Consider the following 24,409-nt stretch of genomic DNA (forward strand, 5'->3'; position numbering starts at 1 on the left):
GTTTGAATTTCACATTTTTCCTAATATTTCATATGGAACCTGCCTACAGAGAATTGAATTTAAAGGGTTTGGGGGTCATTATTGGGGGTCTTCTGTATTTTGCACCTCTTTTTTTCAGATAACTTAATGCAGATTTATTAATCAGTGTTTTTCTTTATGGTGGAAATGACGAATGTGCAAATGTTACTTCAAGACTTCAGCTGACAAGCAACAATTATGCTTCACGTATCCTAAGAGTGAAGAGTGTGTGATAGGTAACACAGTGTTAAAATGGTTGAGAGACCAGAACCAGTTTCTGGCTATAAATATTTCTGGTAATTGTCAAGTCCTTTTGCTGGTCTTCCCAGTTATGATCTGTGATGAGAGTCCCCACTATTATCCCTCAGCAGAAGCCCTCTTCAGCCCCAGGGTAAAGGTTTTAATGAAGAAACACAGAGTGCTGACTACTGTCTGCAACATTTATAAAATAAATGGCTTTTGTTTCACAGTAAAAACTTGTTACAATGCTAATTAGATAATTCACACTATACGTTTTACAAAAGAGAATAAATTACATATCGATTCTGAGCTATGCACTGTGGATTTTTCTGCTTTCAGCTTCTGTGTGTGAAATTCTTTTTTAGTCATCCATTCTTTCAATGTTTTGTCATGCATCTGAACTAAGCATAGGAATAGGTCCTCAGAATGTCTTGGCTGAGTTGCATTTCAGGTTGTTTATTACCGGAGAGATTCGGGTTTGTATGTACTTCGTGAAGAACTCTGGTTGTTGGTCTTCGCAGTTGTTATTAGTACAAATGAATAATTATATTTGAAATACCATGTAAAATAAAGGCAGCCAGAAAGCAAGTCAGATTAACAATTCTGGTAGTCTGATTTGCATAGTTGAAAATCTAGAAAATGCTGCCCATGTGTAGGAGGATTGCTGATTCTTTTTTAAAGTTACATTTTAGATTTTTGTTACAGATTTAAAAGTGACTTCTTGGTGTTAAAGGATGTATGTGAGGCATTGCAGTAAGTATCTGAAAGTCCTGAAGTCAAAGATGCAATAGAGATATTCGAAATTACAAATATTTTAGTCTAAACATATATTGAATATTTTTTTTTTTTATTAAACCACCAACAAAGCAGCTCTTAGTTAGCTTTAATACTGTAGTAACAGTCTTTTGTACAAAGACAGGCAGTCCATTCTCTTCCAAGATAAGATAGTAGTGATGGGAGTTCTCCCTACTTTTGCACACATTTTGCACATACAGCAATTCTGAGTAAATTAAGTGTTACAATTTTGAATAAAAAGATAATTTTTCTCCTTTTCATCCCCCCCCCTTTTTTTTTTATTCAATATGTACTTGCCACGTACATGTTCTCACACTGTCATTTTTTTCAGAAGAAGCAGCAATGGACTATTTCTGACTTGCCCATGCAACAGTTAGGAGTAGAGGATAATGTAATGAAAATTAGTATTTAGAAACTCCTGAGCTGGAACTCAGAAGTTCAGTATATAGGCTGCTAGACTGTTTCTAGATCTTATCAGCTGCCAATTACAAATCTGTCTAACTTCTTACCTTATCCATTCCATTAGTATGTGTTGTTTTGCCAAAGAAGAGACTTTCAGTGGTCATCTGTGAATTTTTTCCATATTTTTATTTATATGTGCATGTATAATGTATACAAAGAACACATTTAATAAAATGTCCTTAAAATGCTTCAGTCTGCATAAAATAATTTATATGCTGGACAGTGCTGTAAGCTGTGACATGGTCTTCTTTATGGTGTTATGCCAATCCTTTGGTGATGACTTGCAGTTGGTGACCTTGAAAGCTTCTGTAGATCTGGGCATACAGCAGCAACTCTGTTCTGCAAATAGACCTGACTGGCTTCTTTTTTCGGAGAGTGGGAAGACTAGAAGATGGCTTATTTTTAGATGACTGGGTAAAACAGTGCTTCACATGCATTTTGTGCTGTGAGGTTATATATTAGTACTCATCGTATGTTAGGCACTTCTTTTGAGGGAGACGAGGATATTCTCTCCCAGAACTTGAAAGCAGAGCCATTACCTTTCATTTTATTGTTCAAAAAAAAAAAAAACCTTCTTGCAGTAAGAAAGATGGATTGATTTATGTTCTCTGGTGGTGTCTGTGTCTTCACAAATCCTGAAGATGACACTGGTGTGCTGCTGCTTCATTCATTTTCAACTTCATCCTCTGCTCTCTGATTCCTTGTAGGCTGCTCTGTGGAGGGTTCATTTCTGTCTTCTCTCTCCCTAGAACATTGTTCAGGAGTAGAGATGTTAATTAAAACCAACTAGAAATTTTACTGGAGAGATTTTGTGTTAGAATGGTTTTAGACTGCTCTAAGCTGACCTGGAAGTGTACCAAACTGAAATCCATAAATTAAGTGGTGTTGGTGATCAAAGAGGTGTGTGAGCTGTTGTTTGTGTTTTGTTTGTTGTTTTTCCCCATAGTATGTATGTAGAGGAAGGGTGACTGGTCTATTTTTTTTTTTTTCTTATCCTACTTTTCTTTCAATGATCTCTTTCCATTGTGAGAATAAACAAAAGGTTTCTATTGTGGAGGGATAATTCTGAATACAGAGCCTCATGGTGATTTAGGATGGCAAGGGCAGAAATAGCTATAGGGATGCAGAGAAATATCAAGTAACTCTGTGTGCTTGACTGACTTGGGCTTGCTAATTCAATCCCAAGCTTTGAGTGTGTGGGTTCTACTCCAGAGACCAGAAAGATGTCTGGTGATACTGGGTATATTCCATAAGAAGAAATGGGAGCCACTAGAGTAGAAACTGAAAGGAGAAAGCAGTGGACACTTCCCTTGATTTCTTTTTTTCTCCTGTCCTTTCCACTCCATATGTCGATGCTGGAGGGAGAACATGAGCCCTTCCTATGTTCCATTCAGTTTTCTAGAGAAAGGTACTTACGTCATCTCGTAGTCCTTGTTCTTTTCCTCCCGACAGCAGCAGAAATAGACTATAATACCAACAACTATAATTGCAGCAACAACCCCACCGATGATGCCAGCGTAAAGAGCTATGTTCATGGAAGCTATACAGGAAGAAAAGAATTAGTCCTTTGCACTGAGAATGATCTCAAATGCAGTCAGTGCAATCACTGGACTTCAAATCCCACCACCAGATGTCAGATCTCATTAGCAGATCCAGGCTTGTTTGACTACAGCAACTGGAATTTACTCTGCATGGGGTAGCTGATAAGTCTGCAGGAGCAATCAGTTCGATGGTGATAGAGAGGAGCCTCTGGATCTGAACACCTGCTGCACATCAACAAAGTTTAGATTCAGACTTTGGGGGTTCAGGCCTATCTCACTCTACACTTTTTTTTGGTCATCTGTGAACTAACCTTATGAGTTAGTGAGCGCTCTATGAGCATGTAAACCAATGCAGAGAATCTATCTTAAAGGTAAAAAAGTGCTGTTTTTTGAGAGAAAGCAGAATTTTATACTCTGTCTGCATGCAGTCAGTTAATACTTTTCCACTTGGCTATGGTACTTTCTCTGGTACTACTCTTGTAGTAAGGAACCTCCTCACTTACGTGGCAGAACAGTGACTGTCATGTTGCAAAATTCCTTTCCCACGGTGTTTGTTGAAGTGCAGATGTAAAAGCCAGAGGTATCTGCCGAGATGTTCTTCAGAGTTATTTGTTCCCCTGTTGCAAAACACAAACCCAGTCCAAAAAAGAGAATAATTAAAGCAGAGAAGGAAGTGAGGGCAGCGGCCCTTCAATTCCAGCCTTGGGCAGTGGGAGTGATGAGAGGTTATTAAAGCTGATAGATTGCTCTGTCTTGCTCAGGACCTGCCATCCTAGTCCCTAAGTCTTAGTATGATTTGTGGGAGGACAAACGGAAGTGTGCTCTTTTGATTATAGGGAACGTGTGGGATTTGAGCATTCCTTTTAGAAAAAAAATTGTAGGTGGAGGGTAAAGAAGTATGTGTGAAGGCTCTTTTCCAGTGAATTTTGCTGAGAAACGTAAGATGGCCCAAACCAGCATCTGTCTTTGAGAACTGGCCATCTGATGAATGAACTTGTAAAACAGCAAAAACCTTTTTAATCCTCCAGCTCTTAGGATTTCAGATCTGAATTGTTTAGCAGTGGCGGAAGAAATAGTTTTCTAGTCTGGAGATGTCATGCAGGCTATGAAAGTAAATGAAGGAACAGAAAGGTAGTGATATGGGATTGCTATGATACCAGTGTTTTCTGTCCAGTCTAGCAGAGCTCAGAATCATATACTAAAGCTTAGCTCTGTCTGCTCAAGCAGTCAGTTTTTGTTTTTTTTCTTACATTTCCAGCTGACATTTGTATGCATAGTCCATGCTTTTTGCCTGTGATCTACTGATAAAGGTCCAGATTCCCACTCTAAAAGCAAAAGGGTCTGAATGCTTTTCAGTGACTTTCCTGTTTTATTTTCACTGTGATCTCCTTTCTTTCCAGTCTGCTGGTGGGACTGGGATTCTGTTAAGTCTCTGCTGGCTCCTAGCGGCAAATAGTAAGAGAGCATGCAAGCCAAGAAATAACAGGCTGCATGCTTCTTTTTTTTTGTTGTTTGTTTTTTGTTTTGTTTCTACATACTGTCCCTGCATACTTCTCTGTTTTTTTTTTTTTGCAGAGTGTTGTTTGTAGCTCTCAGAGTTGCAGTCTATTACCGGACTGTAAATCCTCCTATATTAAATGAAAAATACTTGACCGATGAGTCAAAGTGGGAACAATGCAGGTCAGATATTGTCAGTTTTGGAGTGGCTCCTAAGGGGCTTCTGCATACCCTGCAGCGTTGGGACTTGCTTGGCACAGAAAGAAATTGCTTGTCACGACAGTAGGATATGCAGCCAACTTGGGGCAGAAGAGGACAGTTGGCATGCTACTTGGACATTGGTGGTCTGACGCAAACAGAAATGAGGTGGAAATGTATGAGAAGAGGCTCCTGTCCCAGGCAAGAACAGGATGATGCTTTAAGATGACAAATTCCTATATGTTCATTGCTGTGTGTGATGCCCTGGCACCACTTAGTGGACAGTCAAGTGAATAAGGTTTGTGTGTCTGGTGACATTTTGTCTTTTGCGTAATTTGTGCAAGAATTGTCAAGTGAGTGTTGAATTGAGTCTGAACATATTTTGTTTACCGCCTTAGCTGTGCTACAGTAATTTAAACCAAAAAGCGTAGGTTTGAATATTCCATCTTTCTGGAGCTGAACATACCAGGAAGAAAAAAAATTATTGAAAGGAATAAGAGAGCCCTCTGCCACTACTACACTTCAAAGACTATTAAAACCACATTTCTGTGTGAATAGTTCTATGAAAGGTCCTGTCATGGAAACTTGGTTACCTTTCCCCCTCCCCCCCGCCCAGATTCTGACTTAAAGCAAATAAAATATTGAGGCCTATGTGACAGTCCTAAAGAACCAGAAGCCTCTTTTATGCTCAAAGCAGGAATGGTATAACTCTTTCTGATAGCACCTTCCTCTATGTGAGGAGTCACCTCTGAAAGGAAAGTGGCTTCCAGAGCCAACACTTGTTTGCCTGCGCCACAGAAAGTGAACTGGTCATTTTTGAGTGAGCTGGGATATAAAGGCAGGCCAGTTAGAAACCCTGATATTGTTTGTCATGTTATGCCCCGCTTAAACCCAGCAATTGAGAAGTAATTATTTCTGTCTGCTTCCAGAGTCAGTCAGCTTTCTCACCAAGTGGGAGCTGAAGTGAAAATCCTACTGACCATTGTTACTTCATGTAACAGTCCTTTTCCCCCTGCTAAGTTACTCATGAGCATGTCTTGCATCAAAAGGACAGCTTTACAAAATACTGGTCAGAGAACTTCCTAGAAAAAGCCTTAAGTGTGTTTTTGTATTTGCTTTTCAAAGTATTCCCAACCCTAATCTACAGAGAGCTCAAAGACATGATGACTTTGAATTTGCCATACCTTGTGTTGTTTGTAGTACACGGGGCTCATTTTGTACATTGAAGCTTTGCCAGGTATATTTGGGCTTTGGGGAACCCTCATGAGAAATGCAGGTCAGATTGATTGTCTGTCCGTATTCTGCTGTCCCCAAAATCTTGCATTCTGGCTTGGATGGTGCAACTGAAGGAAGAAAAAAGGAAGGGATTTCATTAATCAGAAGTAGTTTTTTGTTTCATCTTGTCTGCTGCACCTGTGGTTTTTATTCTTGCTAAACAAAGGCTGGTTTGCACATTCCACCTTCTTCTCAAAGGAACTGGAGTGAACTTGTCTTTAATTTTTTTCTCCCTTCTTGGCACTGATCAGCTAAGAAGGAATTGTAAGATGCTTTTTGAGATATGTCTAATAGTGTTGGGTAACTCCTCCTTTGATAACGAATATGACAAGCCACAGGGGGAATGAGGAATGCCCTGTGATGAGGCAGGGGTTATCGAGGAAGTGAACTATACAACTCTAAAGACTGTTTTCTACAGCCAGGTATCTAAGGGATTTGGGTGGTCTAAACCTTTCAACCTACTTCCATAGCAGCAGGAAAAGACCAAAAATGAAATTGTGGATGATGACTTCCTGGAATTTTTGTTTTTTTCTCTTAAAAAATCTGTTGCATAAAGCAATGTGAATATTAGAGGAAGGACAGTGTTTTATCTAGTGGATCTGGTGTTGTCTCCCTCATGCTTACCAAGGACTAAAAGAGCCGTGGTTGCAGCCTGCCTGGGGGGGTCTTGCCGTAGACGAACACTACATACGTATGTCCCATTGTCTTCCATGGTCACTGCATTGATGGTGATACTGATGTCTCCTTTGTTTAAATCACCACTAAACTGTATACGGTTTTCATAGCCGTTGCCATACTGTACAAGTCCGTCAAAATACCTAGTGACAACATCAACCTGATAGGGAGGGAAAATGATCAATCTTAGTTTATTCTTTGTGAGCCTACAAGCTAACTCAGTGGATTAGCCCACCCTTGGAAAAGAGCAGCTTGGAAAAGAGAGTCTTAAGCTATCCTAGTTTGTCAAAAAGCCAAGAAAAACATAAAAATTCAAACCAATCTGGGTTTCTGTGTGGAATTCCCTTCTCCCACCTTATCTGAAGTCAGAGAAAACTGACTTCTTTTGCTGGGGCTTATTCACCTTTTCTCTCCATGACACAACACTGTGAGACTTGTCTACAGAGATCCATCTGTCAATCAAATCTCCCTGTGATTACACAAACTCCCTTGCTTTCTTCCAGCAAGGATCTTCAGAGAAGAAACCCTTGGCAGAGATCTCCAAAGGCTGCTTCCTCTCTTGCTAATTCCCAATAAGTCAAGGAGAACTTCAGAGGTTTCTTTACCTTCAAATATTCCATGTGAATGTAGGAGACTTCAAGATTCTCTCCATGTACTATTATCATCAATTTAAAACTTTTTATATAGCATCAATGATATGCATATGTATAATAGACATAGTTAAAATATTAATATATTTTTAGAAAGTATCCAAGTATTTCACATATGTTAATAGATGTAAACCCACAGTACATACAGTAATGCATCCTCAGTATACAGATGGAAGACCAAGAGAGAGAAAAGAGAAGGATGTGGGCATGCCTAGGATCATGCAATAGATTGGAATAAGTTTCATCTAGAATCAGAACTTTGGTTTGTATAGTTTGGAGATTAAAGAAAGTCATGCAGTAATCTTTTTCTTCCAACACACATTCCCACCCACAGTCCTGCTTGCATCTCTCCTCCCAACCCCTCTTACATGTCCTAATATGTTTCTTTATGCAAGTTGATTTACCGCAGTACTGATTTTACTCCAGACAACAATGTCTGCTGAGTCAACAGCAGCATCAGTTTTAAAATTACAGCCGAGAGTAACGTTGTTCCCGCGTGCCACTTGTATTTCCTTGGCAGGTGCTTCCACAGTGAGGGCATGAGCAGTCGCCAAAACTAGGAAGAGAATAAATTCTGCAGTCAGCAAAATTAACAACATCTGGATTCCATGCTTTGTCTCTTTGGCTTTCTTACATGCCATAATAACCCCATATCCCTTCTGCATCTATGAGATTCCCCACTGAGCAAGAGGTGGTGTTTGCTGTGGCTGATTGACTATAGAAAGCTACTGCACTGGATGGCTAAGAGCTAAACTCTGCTTTCTGTTCCTTGCTTCCCTCTTCTTTACCTGGACATACATTGCTATGGAGTTTATAAAGATAATTTTTTTTGAGCCCTCTTCAGTGTGACTGACATGCTTTGACAGTTCTAAATGTAAAGAGGGAGGCAGGTAAACAAATAATACAAGTTCATCAGCAGTCTTAAGGATTCAGGCTCAGTGAACAAATTGATCTTGTCAAATTTCGTGGATCAGGAAAACTATCAAATAACTTGTCTCAATCCAAGTTCATAGAGGAATGATATTTTGTGAGAGGGAATCAAAACCTGTTCATGTAATGCCCTAAAAAGAGAAAAATCTAGAAAAGCAAAGACAAGAGAAGAATAACTGCTCGTTTTTTAAAAATGAGTAGGGTAGTAGTCACCTTTCTCCAAGAACTGTAGCTGCTGCCTGTGGAGCACAGGAATAGCTGAGGGTTGAGTAAAACAGAAGTACCTCTGTGCCCTGGTGAAGCATGCAGCTCGCAGTGTTAGGTGTTTCTTGTACACTGTGTTCCATTAGACTTGATGCCTAATTCATCAAACCTGAGCATTGGCTAGTGGCAGGTCTTAATTATTGTCAGAATTGGGCTGCAGTTTTATCTCTGCCCTGCCATGGGTGACCTTCATGTGGCAACCTATGTTTAAAAACACCTGCTTTCTCCTTAGAGGTGTTTTGTTGTTGGTTGGTGGTGGTGGTGTGGGTTTTTTGTTTTGTTTTGTTTTTTAAATGACTGAACCATTTGAAAAAAGTCTGAGTCTAAAACCAGTTAAACAGAGTGCAGGGAGACAAGAAAGGGCGTGCTGCGCAGAGGCAGTCCCATGGCAAAGAGGAAGATGGTCCAGTAAGGAGGAAAGTGGAGGGCAGAGTTGTATGCTCTACCTGAGAGGGGCACACTGTGTGTGGTGGTGAAGGTTTGCTTCCGAAAGAACCAGACTGAGTCAGTGTTCCCCAGAGAGGATTTGACTGAAAAGTCACCATCTAGACAGCTTTGGCTCCTCATTCTGCCATATCTCTACCCAGATTAGGTCCATAAGGAAATGTAATGTTTAAGGGAGAGAAAAAGGACATCTAGATTCCACCTTGAGTTGCAAACTGATTGTGAATACATGCTTTTTCAGTCAGGAAAAGACCACAGGCACGTGCATTCGGTCAGTAAGGGTAAGCCACTGGCAAGCTGAGGACTGCCAGATCCTTGACTCTAACAGCAGTGAATGATAGTGTCCCTTAGAAAACAACATAGGGACCCAAAAGGTTTTGTTGTCACTGCACTGGGAACCTGCTGGTAGCAATTCGGATACTTGCACTGGGACATGTGGGACGGTTGGCATGGGGATCTGCTCCCCCTCAGGAGAGGCAAGAAATTCTGTAACAGCTTCCCGGATCCAGTCTGTTCTCCATAGCAAATGATCCCTCAAGCCTCTTCTTAAAAATGGCCTGTACTTACAGAACTGCTACGTCTCCCCATTCCTGAGAGGAGTTTGATGGGAATATTCACAGCAGCCAAACCTTTCCCTCCCCTGCACCCCTCTGTCCTCGCTGCCAGGCAGGCATGCCCTCCCTTCCACAGCAGTCTTCAGAAGAAGCTCCAGGCATTTTCAGCAGGACTACAAAGGCTGCCTTCTGTGCTTTTTAGTGTCCTGGTAAGGAGGGGCCAAGTGACCACAGCAGGATGCTTCTAGCTGAAGTTCCCACGTTTCTGCATTTCCCGTCCCATAACCAAATTGTTCTGTGGTCTTGCATAGTTAATTAGTTAAGAGTGTGTTTTAGTGTTTTCCTCTGTGATATGGTGGTAGTGGTTTTTTTACAGCTGCTGATGGCTATGAGAAGGAAACCAGCAGGGCAAAGTACTTCTAGCATGGTTTTATTGCAGCCACTCCCACGTCTTTCCCTGCTCTGGAGCACCCAGTGCAATGGCTGTGTTAGTGTAGCTCCAGGGCTCTTTCTGTCTGTTTTTCATCATGCCTTCTATATGAGAGACACCTCTGAAAACTTTCTTGTTGCCTGTCATGACTGGATAGAGATGCTTTCCTGAATTTAGTTGAAAAGTACCACCATGTGTACTAGGAAATGGAGCAAAACACATTTTCTGATTCTTTTGTCACTCAAAAACTCGTTCCACCAGGCCGGGGTCATTAACTTAGTCCTGAGGCAGCAAAGAAACTGCCCAGCCCTAAGGCTTCCCCTTTACAAGTGCTTTTCCTTCTTCCAATTGGGTGATTCAAATCAAACAATAAATAAGATCTCTGGTTTTTTTCCAAGCATGTCTTCAGTGCAGAGTCAGGAAACAGCTGAACCAAACATCGTGTAAAAGAGACACAGCCCGTAACAAGCAAGACTGCTTATTCCTCTGTTGCTACCACCTAGTTTCTGACCTCTGATGCTCTCCTGTTTTTCACCCACGGCATTTCTTTCTGGCTCCCACTACTCCCTTGTCTGGGCTTCTTCTGGCTCTTGGGAAGCTGCCTGGTGTCATTCTGGGGTGCCATTTATGCTATTTTCATCCTTCCATCTTCTCACCACATTTTACTTTTTCAAAGTCACCAACAGCCACCCAGTCACAGCATGTCTAAAAATTAGGGTTTAGTCTTCAGGAGTTGGGTTTTTTTCTGAGAGAAAACAGAACTTATTCAAAGTACAGCTGAAGGGAGGAGAGGGCCAATTCTGAAAGAACTCTGCAAAGGAGAGAGGGTAAATAGCCTATGTAGTACTAGAAGGGTGGTGTCACCTAGATTTAAGCCTTAGAATTTCTTTTTTGTGTGTTATTAATTAGTATGTCTATAGCATTTTAAGAAATAGAGAAAGGCTTTGTCTCTCTCTGTTCAACTTAACATTTGTACTTGTACAAAGAAAGAAGAAAATCAAAGTCGTGTTAGTCAAAACAGAATGAAGGGCAATCGATAGAGCTGTAAACAATTAGAGGAATATTTTGTTTGCTGAAAAAAATCAAGCAAAATTATTATTGCTAGTTTGTCTTGGTAGATTTGGCTAGTGAGAAAAGTAGGAAAAGTGGAAATATGTTACTTTGCTTTTACAAGGAAATGCTCTGATTTTAATTCTTCAATACCTTAGAATTTAGCTGAAATTTAATTCCAGAGTGGGAGAGGGGAAACCTCTTAAATGTGAAATTTGCATTAAAAGTAAATATTTTGTTTAATTCAGAATGACCATTAGGGCCTATTCCTTCAGCAAGTATATAGTACCAGTTATTAACACAACTGCAGTGAAAAGCTGTACAGCAGAAGTCGGCCTGTGCCAAGGTCCTGATGCATCTCACTCAGAGCAGCTCCAGCATCCCAACACTGCACTGCCATGTGCCGTGCGGTTTCTGTCTCTGGTGCAGCGCAGGAAACTACTACACCTTCTCAAAAAAACTTCTACAGGCCAGTATTTTAACACTGAATTGTTATTACCATTCGAGTCCCACTGAAACAAGCAAGAAGAGCTTCACCCAACATACTTATTTCTGCTCTGAAAAGCTTCCCATTTATAATTTGAATAGCATGAAAAGTGAGAATAATGAAAAAGGAGAATGCATACCAATTACAATTTACATAATGATCATAAAATCAAAACCCAAGTCACATTTGTTGCATGTGGAGCACATCCACTCTTTGTAATTGCATTAAACTTTATGAATTTCCTTCTTGTGGGTCTCATTGTTGAAGTGAGGTTTTTAGGACTTTTGGTAAAAAAAAAGAAAGAACCCACACCAAAAATCGATTTCCGCACCAACAAGCGATTTCCAGGTGTGTAGCTTTGTTTGAAGCTTGCAAGAAGGTGTGAGAGCATTGGTATAAGAAAATGAAACAGGTGAACACCAGTGGAACTGAGACTGCAGGGAGGCTCTGCAAGCAGGTTGAGAAAGGGCAAGTCTGTGATGAGGGCCAGGGGCAAGCTGACTGATGTATATGTGTTAGTAGGGATCATTGTGCATCCCCTTGACATGAATAATATACGGAAATCAGAAGTTGTATTGGAGTACATATAAACAGTAGGATTTAAACTTATGGAGATATGCTACATGCAGATTTATGTATAAAAGAATAAAACCCAAGGACTTCCAGTTGAGGAAGTTCCTTCTTCAGAGATAAACAATGTATTTAACGGAAGACATTAGAACTGTTTTTTTAAAAAATATTTTCCAGCCTGATAAGGAATAGCATTCTCTTCTGTCCCAACACTGTCTCGTGGCTTTAGATGCCTGTGAGTCTGGACATTCAGCACACAGACGGTAAACACACTTGCCTGATCATAAACATGAAGGAACTTTTAGTAAACGAAAATGAAACACACAAGGTCCATTGGAACACGCAGACTTTGTAGTGCTGTTTCCTTCTACTCAACCCTTGAGGACATAATCAAATTAGTACTCACTTGCACTGAAAACGCACAGCCAAAGTATTTTCATTGCTGTCATTCTCAGCTGTCCTTTGGTGAAATGAGGAAGGCACTTTTCCTTGTAGTTTGTAGGTGGCCGGGCAGGTAACTGGCTTTAGCTGAAGGGGTGCTTTACAATGGCATCACAGGTTCACTACTTCCTCAGTCTGTTCTAAAGTGCTTCTTCTTCAGTCTGCCACTCCTCTCCCAGCTAGAATGACACACCAGCTCACCAGTAGGCTTCGACATCACTTGCTCGGGAACTCCTTCCCCAGTTACGAACTTTCTTCCTCAATTAAACTGCCTTTCCCAGTTTCTCCTAACACACAGATACATAAGAGAAGAGGCAAAAGGAAGGGTGCGGTGACTGGGAGTGCACAATACAACAATTGAAGTCACGCATATGATGACATGTATCTAGGAGAGGAGACCCTTTTTCCAAAACCAGCTTGCTAACCTCTAAGTGCTAGCTACAAATGATTTAAGGTGTGAACAAAAGTGGAGCAAGGTTGGTAGTCTCCTTACTCCTCTTTGGAGCTCAGAATGATGAGGTTCCCCACAAGGATGAGGTTCTTAAATTTTTACCTCCTTTAAAGACTTCAAGATCTTTGTAACTTTATCCCACAGCCACCAATGAGAGACATGTAAGATCTTTAGCTTCTATACTTTGGATTTTTGTCCTATTTAATATTTTAGCTGAATCTGATGAACAGAGAGAGTCACAGAAGTGGCATCACTGTACACCGTCTGCCCATAATTCTTATGTTAATTCTCAGTTCTCTACATAAGAGCATTGAGCATTCACAGAAAGAACTTGGTTGCAGTCCCTGACAGACACTACCAACTTGGTAAGCTTGCTGTTTTCCTCTTCACAGCAATAAGACTTTCACTATAATTTATACAACTTCTCTTTCCTCTATTCTCCCCAATAATTTCAAAACCCACTTAACGGATTTCAGCTAAATTTGACAGACAGACAGTAATCTTAAAGATGGGGTAATCTTAAAGGTAGCATGTCCCTTTCTCCTGACTGTGGTGTTCCTTGTGCGCTTCTCTATCACCCAGTAAAGACAGTCCAGGCAATCAGAGAAAATGGTCTATAGAAGATGTGATTTGTGGGCAGAAGTGATGAAAGACTTGTCTACTCTAACGAGTGGCACTGGCCAAAAGTGGAGAAAAGATGAATGGACCCTCAATGGATTCATCAATGACTTGGATGAGGGACTAGAGTGTTTGCTGACGACACCAAGCTGTGAGGAGTGGCTGACACGCCAGAAGGCTGTGCTGCCATCCAGCGAGACCTGGACAGGCTGGAGAGTTGGGCGGGGAAAATTTAATGAGATATAACAAGGGCAAATGTAGAGTCCTGCATCTGGGCAGGAACAACCCCAGGTTCCAGTATAGGTTGGGGAATGACCTATTCGAGAGCAGTGTAGGGGAAAGGGACCTGGGGGTCCTGGTGGACAGCAGGATGACCATGAGCCAGCACTGTGCTCTTGTGGCCAGGAAGGCCAATGGCATCTGGGGTGTATTAGAAGGGAGGTGGTTAGTAGATCGAGAGAGGTTCTCCTTCCCCTCTACTCCGCCCTGGTGAGACCACATCTGGAATATTGTGTCCAGTTCTGGGTCCCTCAGTTCAAGAAGGACAGGGAACTGCTGGAGAGGGTCCAGCGCAGGGCAATGAAGATGATTAAAGGAGTGGAGCATCTCCGTTATGAGGAAAGGCTGAGGGAGCTGGGTATTCCCTGCCCAACTCTCCAGCCTGTTCGGGTCTCTCTGGTCCCAAGATATATTAATAGGAAGGAGTATTCCTAATATAGACACCCTTTTTTGGAATTTTCTAGGAAATGTGTGCATACCCAGCAACTAGTCTTGGCAGCTTTCTCCATGGTCTTCTGGATCATCATGAAATGAACATTTTGGGTCCATGGATTCTCCTGATTTAACAGCCTGTGAATTTACTATACCATATTACAGGCCAAGACTTACGTAACTGTAAGACATGTTTAAATGGATATCTAAAAAGAAAGCAGACCAATATTAATGCTACGGTCAATACTAATAAACATGTGGTTGGTTGTGTTTTGGCATCATTCCGGGCTGCGTCGGCAGCTCTGTTCTCTAGCCATCCAGTTTAATGGACTGGCACTTCCCAGCATCCCGAGGTTCTTAGTCCTTGGAGCTGGCTTCTCGTGCATGCGTTGTTTCTGTTTTGACAGTACTGTCTTGTAAGGGGCCATTACATTCAACTCATTTTTCTTTTGGAGTTGCATTAGAGGCTTCTTGCCTCACAGCTGCCTCCCCATAGGTTCTTTAACTTAGCGGTGTTTCTGGTCTGGGATTCATTCTTGTTGTTGAGCATTTTTGGTGCTGTTTTGGTCACGTTTTCTGTAGCATTCTGTGCAGCGTCAGTCTGCGCATGTGGGTGTTTGGCTTAGAGCTGCTCTGCCCAGAGGTGTAGAGTCAGAGGTGGGTGGATTAGCACTAGGAGTCCGTGGTTAATCTGTTGATATACCTAGATTGTGTAGGCAAAAGTTGTACAGTCATCTGGAATGGAGTAGCCATGGGTAGGGTGAGTGGACATCCCCTTCACTAGTGTTTTAGGGACTGGATGGGAGCCTTTTGGGAGGAGGTGTTCAGAGGGGGTGAAGCAGGTTTAATCTCAAAGGAGTTCAGGCTTGTATGTGTGAGGCTTAATGTCTGCTATTTTTTTGAGTGGCAGGCTGTAGTTGGACTCTAGGTGGTATTTCTGAATGGAAAGCAGACCTGTGGAATGGATAATTTGTTCGTCACCATCTGGAACAGGGGGACAGCCTGGGGACATGCTGGGGCTCTGGGACACAATGGGCCTGCAGAGCAGAGCTCATTACTCTTTTCAGGGAGGACAGGGATGACTTCAACACCAACGTGCTGATTGACCGCAAGGTAGAGGTACCACTGGGGGAAAACCCAGGCATCCAGGAGGACTCCTGGTGGAACTACAGTTGGGCAGAACCAAAGTTCAGGGTCATGGGGGTGAGGGGAAGGTAAAAAGAGGGGACACAGAGGGGAAGGGTTGATGCCAAGCAGAACCAAAGTTGAGTGGAACCAAAGTTCAGGGTAACGGGAGCTGGGGGAAGGGTTTTTTTTTTTAAAAAAAGGGAACCTAGGGGAAGAGTTTTGATGTGACACTGAGCGGAACCATAGTTCAGGGTCACGGGGTCATGGCGGGGAGAAAAGGCGGCACCGAGGCAAGTGGGGGACGTGATACAGGGCACACCGGGGCCCCCTGGCGGCGGGGGGCTGGTTCTGGGTAGACCTGGTGTCTGTGGGGCACCCAGGCGTCCGAGGGGAACGTGAAGGAGGTGAGTATAACTGGTTTGTGTGAGCGTGGCGTTGTAAATTCTTTTGAGGATCTCCCTAGTTTGTCAGAGGCTATTTTTCTCCTTCTTTTTTTTCCTTTTTGTTATTCCTTTCCCCCCGTTATTTTCCTTTTTTTTTTTTCCTTTACTTTTTCTTCTTATTTACTTTTTCTTTTTTTCTTTTCATGTTTCCATCTTTTTCCTTTTATTCTCCCTCTTTTTTCCTTCCTCCCCCCCCCACTTTTGCTTTCTTTTAATGTTTCTTTTTCATTTTCCCCTAGTTTTTCCTTGCTTTCCTAGTTTTTTCTTCCTTTTATTCCTAGTTTTTCAGAGCCTTCCCAATTTCTGGTGTCACCGGATGGGCGAAGTGTTATTCTTGTGTGCAGGTTTGGCAGGTGAGGGTCCACTGCAACTTGCAGATCTCCCTCAGTTTCCACCAGAACTCCAGCTCACAGGGACGATGTTGCTCTGCAGCTGCTCGGGACAACCCAGCGTCTCACGTAGAACAAAATTCTTTGTGCCGCGCGCATGTGTTCTGTCTTTGAAATAAAGACGCGCTGCCCGGTGTTTCAGCGTTACATGTCGTACCAGCTGGGGTGAATCTGTCCTCCCCACAGCTCACGGTTGTTTCCATCATGTCGCCACAGCCTCAGCAGCATCCCGGTTTCATTGGATGAGTTGTTGGCGGAGCCGACAGTCGACAATCTCCAGTCACATCGAGGCACTCTGGTGTTTTTTCCTTAAAATTCCAAGGCGCTTGGTTTCTATTATTTTAATTTTAACTACTTAATTACTGTGAAACATTTAGAATAAAAACTCAACTAAGAGTAACTAGAAGAGGCTTTGGGAGTAAATAATGCCTATAATCTACTCTATTACTTAAAACTCTGCAGGCAGTGATTACCCCCAACTTACAAAATAAAATTAAAAATAGCAGAGCACTAATTAGAAGTACCACCTGTAGAGAAAAAAACCCTAGTTCATATTAAAAATAAAAAAATGTGTGTTGGTTAATCCACTTAGTAGTAAGGGAACAAATAAAATGTTAGAGTGTAAATAAATAAAAGTAATCTTATTTACAGGGGTTCTAGAGCAGGTTCCAGGTCAGCACATGGTTCTAGAGTAGGGTTGGGTTCTGAGTTTGGGGGAGTTCCTAGAATCCAGTTCAGGGGGTGTTCATGTTTTTGCATTTCTTCGAGGGTTTGTGGTACTTGTTGATGACAGCGGGGCAATCCCTGGGAAGGGCTGGGGAGCCCTGGGGAACTGAGCAGAGCCCTGGAGAGGAACGGGAAGCCCTGAGGAGCCAAGACAAGTTTTGGGGAACCATGGTGAGCCCTGGAGAGGGCTGGGAAGCCCAAGAGAGATGAAGCAAGGCTTTGGTAGCCCTGGGGAACCAAGGCGCACACTGGGCAGGACTTGGGAGCCTTGGGGAACTGAGGTGAGCCCTGCAGAGGACTGTGGATCTCTGGGGAGCCCTAGGGAGATGAGGCGAGGCCTGGGGACAATCCGGGAAGCCCTGGGGAGATGAGAGGAGTCCTTCTGTAGTCCTGGGGAGGCAAAGCAAGCCCTGGTTTACTTTTTAGAAAAGATTCTGTGGAATCTAATTCTGCTTTGTTATTTAGTCCTACCCAGAATGTAGTTGTGGTAGAAGTTAGGCAGTATGTGTGGTCTTGCTAGAAATTCAGTGTAATGCAATAGCATTTTAATGTTTTATAGAAAATTTCAGCACAGAATTTTAATAATAATATAGTTACTGCATTTAGTGAGCTACATTTTTACATAGTTTAGCATGCCATCTATCTTTTTCTCTCTATGCCCTAGAAAAATTAAGTTTAAATTCTTACTCAGTCACATTGCAGATGCAATAGATGTAGTAAAAGAGCAGGTATTGTAATTTCTGGTAGGTGTCCAGGTGATTGTGGTCAGGGTGGTGGGCAAGGCCTGGGGTATATGAGTCACAGCCTCTCCTCAAGGAGCTCAGTCTGCTCCTGGGCTGCTTTGGTGTTGGTGTTCTGTGTCTCCTTTGTTCCTGCTCTTCAGTAGTTTGCAGCTTTTGAGCTGTCTGAGCTAGAAAAATGGAGGCGTGTATTTGAGCTAAGAGCTTCAGGACCAATCAAGGTTCAGTAGTGTATATAATAGGAAGAATGTTTGTAAGTGGATTTTGTCTGGCTTTTGTTTTGCTTAGTAGGTGTGTGTGGTGATTTGGGTTTTTTTGTTGTTGTTTTGGTTTGGTTTTGCTTGTTTGTTGCAGATGATGAGGAGGAACCTGGTGACTCCAGGAAGATCCCCGTGAGTTGATGTGGTGTTTTTTTCTGCGGAGGATGGATTCAGACCCCTGGCCCTCTAAAAGCTAAGTGGATGGACTGGGGCTGGGGAGGCTCTGGGATCTGCAGGGAGGGGTTGCAGGAACAACCTTGGGACAGCTAAAGGGTGCAGGTAACTTTTTAGCATAATGCTAGCTTGTGCCAGGCAGGGCAGCTCCAGCCTGTGTCTGTGTCATTGTGTAGTTTGGGAAGTCTGCCTTGTGCCTGTTAGATGTTCCTTGGGCCTTCATAGAATCATATAATAGAATCATAGAATGTCCTGAAATGGAAGGGACCCAACAGGACCATCAGGTCCAACTCCTGTTCCTACACATGACAACCCCACAGTTCACACCATGTGTCTGAGGGCAGTGTCCAGACTCTTCTTGAACACTGTCAGGCTTGGGGCCATGACACCTCCCTGGGGAGCCTGTTCCAATGCTCCACCACCCTCTGGGGGAAGAACCTTTTCCTAATATCTAACCTAAACCTCCCCTGGCACACCTTCCTGTCATTCCCTCGGGTTCTGTTGTTGGTCGCTAAAGAGAAGAGTTCAGCACCTGCCCTTCCTCCTCCCCTTGTGAGGAAGCTGTAGACTGTGATGAGGTCTCCCCTCGGTCTCCTCTTCTCCAGGATGAACAAGCCAAGTGACTTTAGCTGCTCCTCATACAGCTTCACCTGCGAACCCTTCACCAACTTCATAGCCCTCTTCTGGGCACTCTCCAGTAGCTTTATATCCTTTTCCTGCAGCTGGAGGAACTGGTTTTGCTACAAAGTTTGAGGTAATTCTTTTCAGCCTCTGATACCCCCCGGGGTATCAGCATGACCCCAAGGTCATCCCAAGACACTCACCCCCTCAGCCCCAGCATGACCCCAACAGCACCCCAGAACCCCCCAGGGACCCTCCCTGCATGACCCCAGGGGTCATTTCGAGACCCCCCTCCAGCTCGATTCCAGGGTCACCCCAGGACACCACCAGCATGACCCTGTTGTCATCCTGAGACCCCCATGACATGCCTGGGTCACCACAGGGCCCTCCAAGGACCCTCCCTGCATGACCCTGAGGTCAGCCTGAGACCCGCCATGGGACCCGCCCAAGATGACCCCGGGATTGACTCTAGATCCACCAGCATGATTCCAGGGTCATCCTGAGATCCCCCCAGCCTGATCCTGTGGGTGACGTGACCCACCCAGCTCAGCCTCTGGCACTGGATACCAGCCGGTGCCAGCTCGTGTGCAACCATCCCTGAGGCAGGAGCAGAAGCCAATCATGGCGCCAGATTGAAAGGACTCCCTGTTCTCACACCACTGGGCCAGCAGTCTGCAATGCCTTTATAAATTACTTAGACACAGGACCTGAGGGAATACTTAGTAAGTTTGCTGATGACATAAAATTGGGAGGAGCTGTCAACACTTTTCAGGGCAGAGAGGTCCTAAAGAGGGATCTGGACAAATTGGGGAAATGAGCAACCACATGAAGTTCAACCAGGGCAAGTGCGGGATTTTGCACCTGAGACATGGCAATGGGATGGGCAATGCTCTCAAATGGGATCTTGTCAGAGACTGAACAGCTATCACACAAATGGTAAAATTCAACAACTTCAAATAGAAAAAAGATGGCTTCTTTCTAAGAAAGCATGAGAAGGGAAGTGGAAACTCTACTTGTGCTGTTCTTTGCAGGAAGCTCTGTGTGTATAGCTGTGTTGGGTGGGTTCCAAAAGCCACTGGTTAGACAGGTTGGCCTGTAGCAGCAGTTGCAGATGGAGTGCTCTGCATCCCGTGTCCTCCTTTCTCTCCCACTTCTCACTTGGGCTCCTTCCACACTGTATGAAGGAGGCAGGTTGGCCACAGCCATGTTGCACAAGAAGAGCTAACTATGGCTGTTTCTTGAGTGTAGACAGGGCTTAATTCAGCCATTCTGTGATGAGTTATTATAGTTTGGGCAGACTCTCCTATAATTTCAGAAAGGGCATGTCAACATCGTGTACTTCTTGCAAGACATGCTTTTAAGTAGGGTGCAGCTGCATTGTATTTTCAGTCCATTCCTTTGCTGCTTTTATGAGAAAATATGTCTAACTCATTTATGGCAATACTGAGCAGCAATAACTTTAGATTTATGGGGCACCCAGTGTTTAGATGCCTTGGGGTGCCTGACAGACTATAGCTTAAAATGTGGCTGCTTAAAAAACAAATAGAACTGATGGAGAAACAAAAACTCTCTTATGTGATGAATAGAATAGCATCCCATAAACAACATCAAACCCAAACTGTCTGCAGCCTGACCCAGAGCAGTGCCATTGTTCTCTGAAATATCAGAGAGGAGCATGCACTTGAGCTAAGAGAAAGCATTTGTACAGGCAGGCTTCTCACATGGTAAAACAGAACCGGCTACAGCTTTAGGCTGAGCAGTAGGATTTGTTTGCCTTGTTAACCAAGGGTTAATACTTCAGAAAGGAAATAAAATACAGTGGCAGACATATTTTGCATGTCTTTTTGTAGCTAATACTTTTATTTGAAAAGCATATTTTTCAAAGTATACGTGTCCTCTTATCATTAGATTAATTTGTACATATACATACATCTTGCTACTGGTCCTTCTTCTCTACCAATTTCAGATAGCTATAGAACTCCTATGAAAAACTCCTTACTGAATTTAATCTGCTCTTAAAACCAACTTCTGCCCCAAAGCATGGGTTTATAGGCTTGTTTCAAGCTTTTATATCAGCCTCTGTTCTTGGTGAATAGTGGAAGTTGTTCCTGAGCGTGCCATGTGAGATCCTTTTTCCCAATTATTCTGGTGTCTCCAGACTTCATCTCAGTTTTGTGAAGCTAAGTGGGTCTATAAAGTTTAAATAGAAGGCTTTGTCTGAAAGAGTGAACTTGTTGGAATCATTCTGCTGTCACTTGTAAGGAAGAATTTATTTCTATCCCAATTTTGAAAATATAAAAATAATGAAGGTAATAAAAAAGAGATTATGACAAAACTGAGTAACTTCACTGAGCAATGTTAAGCCACACAAAATATCTGAATTAACACAACTTAATATTTGAAATAACTATTGGCTTTCTTAATTTTTCTTTCTGTTTGCTTGTTTTTCTGATGTACATGAGTAATTTCACAGTTGACTCTCATAGACCTTGGCAACATTATCTGGAAATCATTTGAGCCACAGTGGTATACTTGAAGATTGCTGCTTCTTACATCTTTTAAGTCCATCCTGACATCTTGTATAATACAGGCTTGGAAATAAGACTCTTACAGTTAAATAGATTATCCCACTAAGTATTGTGAAAGACTACCTTGTGTAAATTTTCTTTACAACAACAACAGGAGTACTATCTTTGTAGTTTTCTTATTTGACATTGTGACTGTATCCAGGGGATGGTGGCAGGGGTGCAGTTAGTCATTCTCTCCAGTCTGGCATAAAATTTCCTAAACTGTGCATTTCACAATCTTGTATCTACCTCATGGCATCCCAGTTAACGATGTTAATGTGAAATGCAGTGCCCCAAGACATGCAATAGCCTGAAACTTGCATGTTATAGCATAAAAAAATATTTCTATCTGCCTGATGGATGGTGAAATTTTAAATAGTTACAATCTAAAGCTGTTATCTACAAAGATTAATAGAGGATATGAGAGGGCACAAGTTGTTAAAGAAATTGATGCTGTTCAGTGGGTGGTCATAAATCAGAAAAATTGTTCTTGAAATCAGTTCATCGGAATGTTGTTACACTTGCGTATTGGAGAGATTAAAAAAAAATCTTATTTTTTGATGATATTTCCTTTCTGTTTCCTTGCATTTTAAGATGCTTCCCATCTGTTTACTTCAGTTTCTGCAAAACTGTAAGCTATATGGGTAGATGTGTTGCTTCAAAACTAAAACAAACCTCACAAGCATATACAGGACATATCAACGGGTAAGTTGTGTCTCTGTCTTGGATCCTGACTTTGGAATTCTGAATATTTAGGACAGAGTTGATAAGTACCCGTGGTGTCAGATGGAATATAATGAGGATTAGAGTTTTCAAATTGAAGCATTTAATGGAAAAAACACTTGAAATATTCATCCTGCCTGTCATCCTGCCTGATTGCTCTTCTTCTGCTTCTTCTCGGGATAGGGTGGAACCGGGGAAAGAGGGGTGGAAGAGAGGAAAAAAGAGTTGTTGTCATTGTCAAAAACCCACACTGAAGACCTAATGAGCTCAAGTCTCCACAGCCACATTAACTATGTGCTATGTTAAAACAATCAGGGTTTCCCATCCATCTAGAGGCATGTTTCAGAGTGCTGAGAACTGAGAAAGCCGCTCCACTGGAGGACAGGCAGGAGACTGAAAACAAAGGATAGCCCTAAGATGGATTTAATATAGTTCTTTTGCCTTCTTAAGTTATTATATTAACAATAAATAAAAATAATTCAGAAGCAAAATAATAGAAATATAAATAAAAATTAAATAAAATTAAATAATAATAAAAATAAATACCTCTAATTTTGGTGTGTGCCCTATGGATATATTTTTTGCACAGTGCACATAACACTTCCAAAAAGGCTAAGCACAATATTTTTTTCTATTTGGATTAAAAAAAAACCAACAACAAGAGAGAGAGAAAAAAAACCCCCACATAGTTTGTTTGGTCAAGACAAAATTATTTTTTCTTAAAACTGTTTGACAGATTGGTGGAGCTTTTCCAAATCTCCTATGACCCTGAAATTTATAGATGGTGCAGAATTACCAGAAATCAAACATATTTTACATTTATTTTTTCTTAAAAAAAAAAAAAAAAAAGGGACAAAATAAAAACAACAATTAAGGGACTGTATAGGAATGTGTTTCAGCTTACAGTGAAAGCAGATTTCAGTAGAAAAATCATTCCTACATCACAGAAATTGTCACGATATAGTCCTCCTTACAACATTGTTCTGTGCACAAGGATCCAAAGCCAAAAGAAACGTTTTGTTGATGGTGCTGAATGTCCTGTTGCTGCTTATGAGATACACGTCAGTTTCCTCTGTGCACTGCTTTCAGTTGTTCTGAAAAACAAAACAGAGGAGGAAGAAAGAATCCTAGATCCTTCTAAGTGGTCCCAGATACTTGACCCCAAGAATTCTCCTTGCACTTCAAATCTATTACCTCCATCCCTAATGGTTTAGCCACCTGGGTTTGTCTCTTATACCTCAGGTCAAATACCATTGATAGCTGTGAATCCAACACTTCATAAAAGGAGAGGGAAATTAAAAATTTAGGGTCTCTAAATACTGGAGGCAAATTCTGGGCCTTGAAACATGGGATCTCTTAAAATGAAAAATCTACAAGATAGACTGACGTGAGATTAATGGTGAGACCAGTGGTGCAGCAAGGAAGATTAGTGGAAAACGAGTTCTAAATTCTTGAAAGGGGGGACAGGGGAAAGTAGTATTTACTTGAGGGTGTTTTCCCAGCAGAAAGGAATACTAGAAATGCCAAAATGAAGCAGAACTAAAGACAAGATGTGAGTAAAGAGGCTGGAAAAGATGTAGAAGGGAAAGCAGTGGGTATGCACATTGCAGTGCAAGACAGTAATACTTGACCATGAGATCTGGTCTAAGATCTCTAATGCTCCCCAGTCAGGTGATGTAGAACTATTTGTGTTTCCATTTCCTGAAGGCCTTCAAGCAAAGTGTTCTCTGTGGCCAGGATTCCTGACCAAGGGAATTAAGTTGCTTCAGCTCACAGTCTAGGAATAAACTAACAAGTATGTAACGTGGTGAACCAGGGAACTTAAGGCCTCCACTGGCGGTTCAGACACAGCTACACAGAATACTGAAAAGTAGAGGTAGTGGACATTCATGCTGTTGAAAAGAGGGTGAGCTAAGTGCTGGTTTTTGGAGACTGGGAGAAATACAGTGAGGCCAAAGAGTATAATAATTAAGTGAAAGATGACATGAAACAAGTCCCTTAGCAAAGGGCATCATGGACTTTGAAAATACTCCTAGAATGCCAAAATGGATTTTCCACAGCTGACAGTTCCGAGAAATACCTTCTCTGGACATGTAGCTGTTCTCCAAGGATTTCAAAACATTCTGTGTAGAAGTTTTATGATACGGCACGTAGTGGAGTGCTAAAGTTGCATGGAGAAGTCAAAATACGAATCTCCAACAAGTAAGCCTAATCTCAATGTCTTTTCAACAAATACAATTAGTTGCACAGGACAGGAATTGGTTTAGTGATGAAGCTCAGGTGACGTGAAGGTCCTTTTTAAGATCAGGTTGCAAGCAGGAGAGGAAGTAGGTAAGT

The 24,409-nt window shown here is 42.1% G+C and overlaps 1 protein-coding gene and 1 long non-coding RNA gene across 2 annotated transcripts in view; one reads left to right on the plus strand and one right to left on the minus strand.

Annotated features, from left to right (window-relative positions):
• Positions 1 to 245: 245 nt before the first annotated feature.
• Positions 246 to 12,668, minus strand: GPA33 (glycoprotein A33). The gene is made up of 7 exons (XM_013370015.3): positions 12,487 to 12,668; positions 7,756 to 7,907; positions 6,651 to 6,861; positions 5,936 to 6,094; positions 3,560 to 3,673; positions 2,932 to 3,055; positions 246 to 2,260 (listed from the first exon to the last, which is right to left on the minus strand). Exons 1-7 carry the CDS (start codon positions 12,527 to 12,529, stop codon positions 2,179 to 2,181), a joined length of 885 nt encoding a protein of 294 aa, XP_013225469.2. The 5' UTR covers positions 12,530 to 12,668; the 3' UTR covers positions 246 to 2,178.
• Positions 12,669 to 15,619: 2,951 nt separating this feature from the next.
• Positions 15,620 to 24,409, plus strand: part of LOC110365438 (uncharacterized) — a 35,073-nt gene continuing 26,283 nt past the window's right edge. The window contains exons 1-2 of the long non-coding RNA XR_002424933.2: positions 15,620 to 15,833; positions 16,217 to 22,054. This is a non-coding gene — a long non-coding RNA (uncharacterized LOC110365438). The remainder of the gene's footprint in view (positions 15,834 to 16,216; positions 22,055 to 24,409) is intronic.

Source organism: Columba livia, chromosome 1, assembly GCF_036013475.1.
Source record: "Columba livia isolate bColLiv1 breed racing homer chromosome 1, bColLiv1.pat.W.v2, whole genome shotgun sequence".
In the NCBI taxonomy this organism is placed as follows: Eukaryota; Metazoa; Chordata; class Aves; order Columbiformes; family Columbidae; genus Columba; species Columba livia.

Coding starts and splice junctions, on each gene's coding strand:
- GPA33 (XM_013370015.3), bottom strand. CDS start 12,529: ATGACAGCAATGAAAATACTTTGGCTGTGCGTTTTCAGTGCAA. Junction 6,095..6,650: donor CACGGCTCTTTTAGTCCTTG/GTAAGCATGAGG, acceptor TTCTTCCTTCAG/TTGCACCATCCAAGCCAGAA. Junction 3,674..5,935: donor TGTACTACAAACAACACAAG/GTATGGCAAATT, acceptor GTTTTGCAACAG/GGGAACAAATAACTCTGAAG.